We start from the raw sequence: 4,034 nt of genomic DNA on the forward strand, positions 1-4,034 counted from the left end.
TAGATATAAAAGCAAAAATCTAATTGTGATTTCTGAAACCAGATATGTATGAAATGGCACCAGTGAGAAGGCCAAAGTGCAGACTGTAGCATCACTGAGAGACTCTTCATGCTTCTGGAAGCTGACAGAAGAAACCTAAAATCACACAAAGGGATTGTCACTGAGAAATAAGGTGAGTCCATGACATTCACTGACAAACATTCATGCACTTACATACATCTGACATGTCATATCACTTTTAACTCATATTGAGAAATTGAGTTATTGGATCTCACCAGACTTACCTGTTTCCTGGGTTGTTTACAATTGTGTGTGTGTATGTTTTTTTTTTCTTCAGAAATTACCTCTTCTGACACCAAAAGGCAAACAACCCAGTCAAATGGTGTCAATAAATTAAAACAAACTGTCTTCATTTATTCAGCTCTTCTGTGAAACACAAAATGTTTTCTAAAAAAAAAAAAAAAGACAGAACACATCTACAGGCTGACGATCTCCAAAAATGATAATCAATAAATAAAAACGTGATGTTTGGCTTCAGCAGTGTCAAACCTGTCTGAATAAGTGCAAGAACAGAAGAGCTTCAGCATAACGAGAAAAAGAGTTGGTGGATCTCACCAGGCTTTTCTGTTTCCTGGATTGCTTCCTTTTTGGTGCCAGACGAGGTCATTTCTTAAAAAAAAATAAAATAAAATAAATAAATAAAAATTATTCTTACACATTTTGCACATGCTGTACATCCAATGATCCCATTTTTCTAAATATCACTTTCAACTCAAACTGAGAAGCAGACTTACCAGGCTTTTCTTTATCCTGGGATGTTTCTCTTTTGGTGTCAGATGTCGTCATTTCTGAAAATGCACAATCATAGAGCACTGATTGTTCAATAAATTAGAGGAACCAATTCTGAAATTGTAAACACAAAATGTGATTGTTTGAAGATATTTTCTGAAGCAGACAGTAACTGTCAAGCTCCAAAAAGGACAAAAAAACACCATAAAAAGTGCTGTAAAATATCCCACGTGACTCATTTGAAGTCTTCCTAAGCTGTATGATACTGTGTGAGGAGTGAACACATATCTATGATTATTTAAAGAAAAGAACTTGTGTATATTCATGCTTGGTGTATTCTTGGATATCATTGGTTACAGAAACGGTGATGTTTGGCTTCACCAGTGTCAAACCTGTCTGAATATGCTTTAGAATGAGCAATGAGCAAAAGAGCTAAAAAGATTTACATTTAGATCAATTATGTGTTTTCATTGTATGGAAAGCAGCTGTCAAAGTTTAAAAAAACATTGTTTATGCTCCACAAAACAAGCAACACCAGGTCCAACTGATCTGGAATGACCGGAAGGTGAAAGTCGTTTCTTGGTAAACTGACTGCAATAAAATATATCTGTAATAAAAATGCTTTTTTTCTGTACCTTACAGAATTAAAACACAAACAAGCAGCCAGCTTTAATTTCTGTTTGACTTAAACACATAAACAGTGGTCTGTGGTGTAAAGCTGGTGTGAAAATAACTGTTCACACTTAGACTGACGCTGCAGACTTTACACAGCATGCTGCTTTAAAGGGACAGTACACTACAAACATACAATTCTGTCATCATTTGCTCAACCTCATGACTTTATATGACTTTTGTTTGAATTATTTTCTTCAGTGGAGCACAAAAGAAGATATTTTGAAGAGCGTTGGTAAACATATTACTTTGAACTCCACTGACTTCCGTAGCATGGACAAACAACATTTCTCAAAATACCTTCTTTTGTGTTTATCTGAAGAAAGAAAGAATTTCTAGAAACAGAAGTGCAGTGTATAATCAATCAACCAATCAATTCATCTATTTTCATTTTATTTTTGAGAAGATTGCAATATATTCTACTGTTCAGTATTGGCAAGTTACCAAGTAATTAATTACTAATTTTTAGGTTAAAGGAGTGTTTTACCTCTGGTCATGTGTAGCTGCACTTCAGTGAATATGAAGGACCCAGAACTCTCCTCTGCACACCAGTATTTCCCAGCATCCTCTGCTCTCAGATTGCTGATCTTCACAGTAAAGACTCCAGCAGAGGTTTCTTCAATCAGAGAGAATCTGCCGTTTGTGCTGTTATTTGATGAAACATGAAATCCGTCTCTGACGCAGATATTTGGCTGATCTCCTCTGCAGAAAAACCTCTGTGCTTGATTCCTGATGTGTTTACAGCTGATGGACGCTGATCCTCCGACAGACGCTTCATGAGTGACCGCTGAAGAGCACAACATTAAATATGATGAGTTTGATTACAGAAGGAGCAGAAACATTGAGATTATTCCCAAATAAACATCCTCACCATCCTTCATGATGATCATGAGCTCAATGGGAAGGTTAAACGCATCTTTCACTGCACACCAGTATTTCCCAGCATCCTCTGCTCTCAGCTCAGTTATGGTCACGGTGAAGAGATTGAGTTCAGTGTCGTCCTTTCTTTGGTGTGTTTTTTAAACTTATGGTCATATTCACAACTGAGAGTGATTGTTTGACCAATATATGCAGTCTGGATAACAGACGTCCCACAAGAAGAAGAGTCTGAAAATGATTTCAATAAAACCATTGAGACATGCATGGAAATCTTACAATGCTATTAGTATTATTATAGATGCACTACAGAGAACTTTTTCGCCATCTCTGTTTGACAGATACAGTGTCATGTTTCTTGCAGAGTTATTTACATTAACGTGTGTTGTGCATGTTTTTAGGTCTATGTGCTGTATGGTCACCTGTGATCAAAACATGACAGAGATCTGTCATCCTACATCAAGACAGTGAGAGAAAAACAAGGCAAATATCCAGAAAAAAAAGTCAAATGAACAAGTAAATTTTAGTAGACCATCTTCTTTCTGTGACCTCACAAATATGACTGATGTTAAACTGACATTTCAGTCAGCTCAAATTATAAATCATTATTATACTGTTGTGAATTATTATAATGCAGTGAGGCAGTCATAACACTGAGTTATGAATTTGAACAATAGCTGATTTTTCTGTAGTGCACCTTTAAATATAATTATAATACAAGTATAATAAAGTAGTAAGTTATAAAGTATCATACGCACTTTTGTTCACCACTAAATCAACATCATGACTCCATTTCTGATAGTTTCCACATGTGTATTTCCCATCATCCTCTCTGCTGAGGTGCCTGATAAACACTGTGAAGAATCTGCTGTTTTCATCGTCATACAGAGCGAATCTCTCATTATAATCCCAGCGGCGCTGAGTCTCAGTACTGATTCCTGTCGTACAGTCTCTGTTTCCGCAGAAATACTTTCCTTTATGCTGATCATTAGGCTCTCTCTGGTTCGGGGGTTTTGCGTTACGTTGCTCATCAGACTTATAGATGCACTTGAACATTACACTCCCTCCAGTGCAGCCAATCACTCTTAAACAAAGTACCTGACCTGCCAAACACAAGTTAATTTGCTCTATATTATTATAATGATCAGTTAAAGCTCAGGGTTGAGTAACCAGTAAAGAACTGACCTGACATCAGGCAGAGAGTGAAGAAGATGGTGATTGTGATGGCGGCCCGCATTCCTGATTTACTTTAATCTCACAGATATTCAGAGAAACAGTAGTTCAGATCGCAGTCATATATAAACATACACTCATATCCTCCTCTCACATTTCTGCTTCCTCTTTCTCTGAACACCTCCACCCATCAACAGGTCGTCAACCGTGAGAATATGTGTGAAAGACTCACAAAGGCCACTGTCCTGCAGAGTTTAGCTTCATCCCTAATCAAATACAGCTGATAAATCTAACCTTCAGGATGGCTTGAAAATTGCGGGCAGCTGTGTTTGATGGATTAGGGGTGCCGCGATATACCGCGATTGACGATAACCACAATATTAAAAATGAACAGGACACTTATGATAACGCGACACGCAAATAGCCTACTCCAGCGCCAGTACCTGCTTGACCTCCCAGGGTGCAGTATTATCTCCTAGAAGAACCATGCTCAGTATTATACAGACAGTAGTTGCCATTATGTT

At 37.4% G+C, this 4,034-nt stretch overlaps 1 protein-coding gene across 1 annotated transcript; it reads right to left on the reverse strand.

The window, feature by feature from the left end:
* Positions 1-434: 434 nt before the first annotated feature.
* On the reverse strand, positions 435-2,454 carry LOC107674959 (CMRF35-like molecule 6). Its single transcript, XM_016469125.1, has 5 exons — positions 2,333-2,454; positions 1,949-2,248; positions 795-848; positions 550-669; positions 435-447 (listed from the first exon to the last, which is right to left on the reverse strand). The coding sequence occupies exons 1-4, from the start codon at positions 2,349-2,351 to the stop codon at positions 581-583; spliced, it is 462 nt and encodes a 153-aa protein (XP_016324611.1). The 5' UTR covers positions 2,352-2,454; the 3' UTR covers positions 435-447; positions 550-580.
* Positions 2,455-4,034: the final 1,580 nt, after the last annotated feature.

This window comes from Sinocyclocheilus anshuiensis, unplaced genomic scaffold (genome assembly GCF_001515605.1).
Source record: "Sinocyclocheilus anshuiensis isolate Anshui unplaced genomic scaffold, SAMN03320099.WGS_v1.1 scaffold1484, whole genome shotgun sequence".
NCBI lineage: Eukaryota > Metazoa > Chordata > Actinopteri > Cypriniformes > Cyprinidae > Sinocyclocheilus > Sinocyclocheilus anshuiensis.

What these genes read in the sequence shown, in the direction of transcription:
- LOC107674959 (XM_016469125.1), bottom strand. An exon ending in GCAGCTACACATGACCAGAG is followed by an intron (nt 849 to 1,948) that starts GTAAAACACTCC and finishes GTGCATTTTCAG; the next exon opens with AAATGACGACATCTGACACC. An exon ending in CCAGGATAAAGAAAAGCCTG is followed by an intron (nt 670 to 794) that starts GTAAGTCTGCTT and finishes TTTTTTTTTAAG; the next exon opens with AAATGACCTCGTCTGGCACC.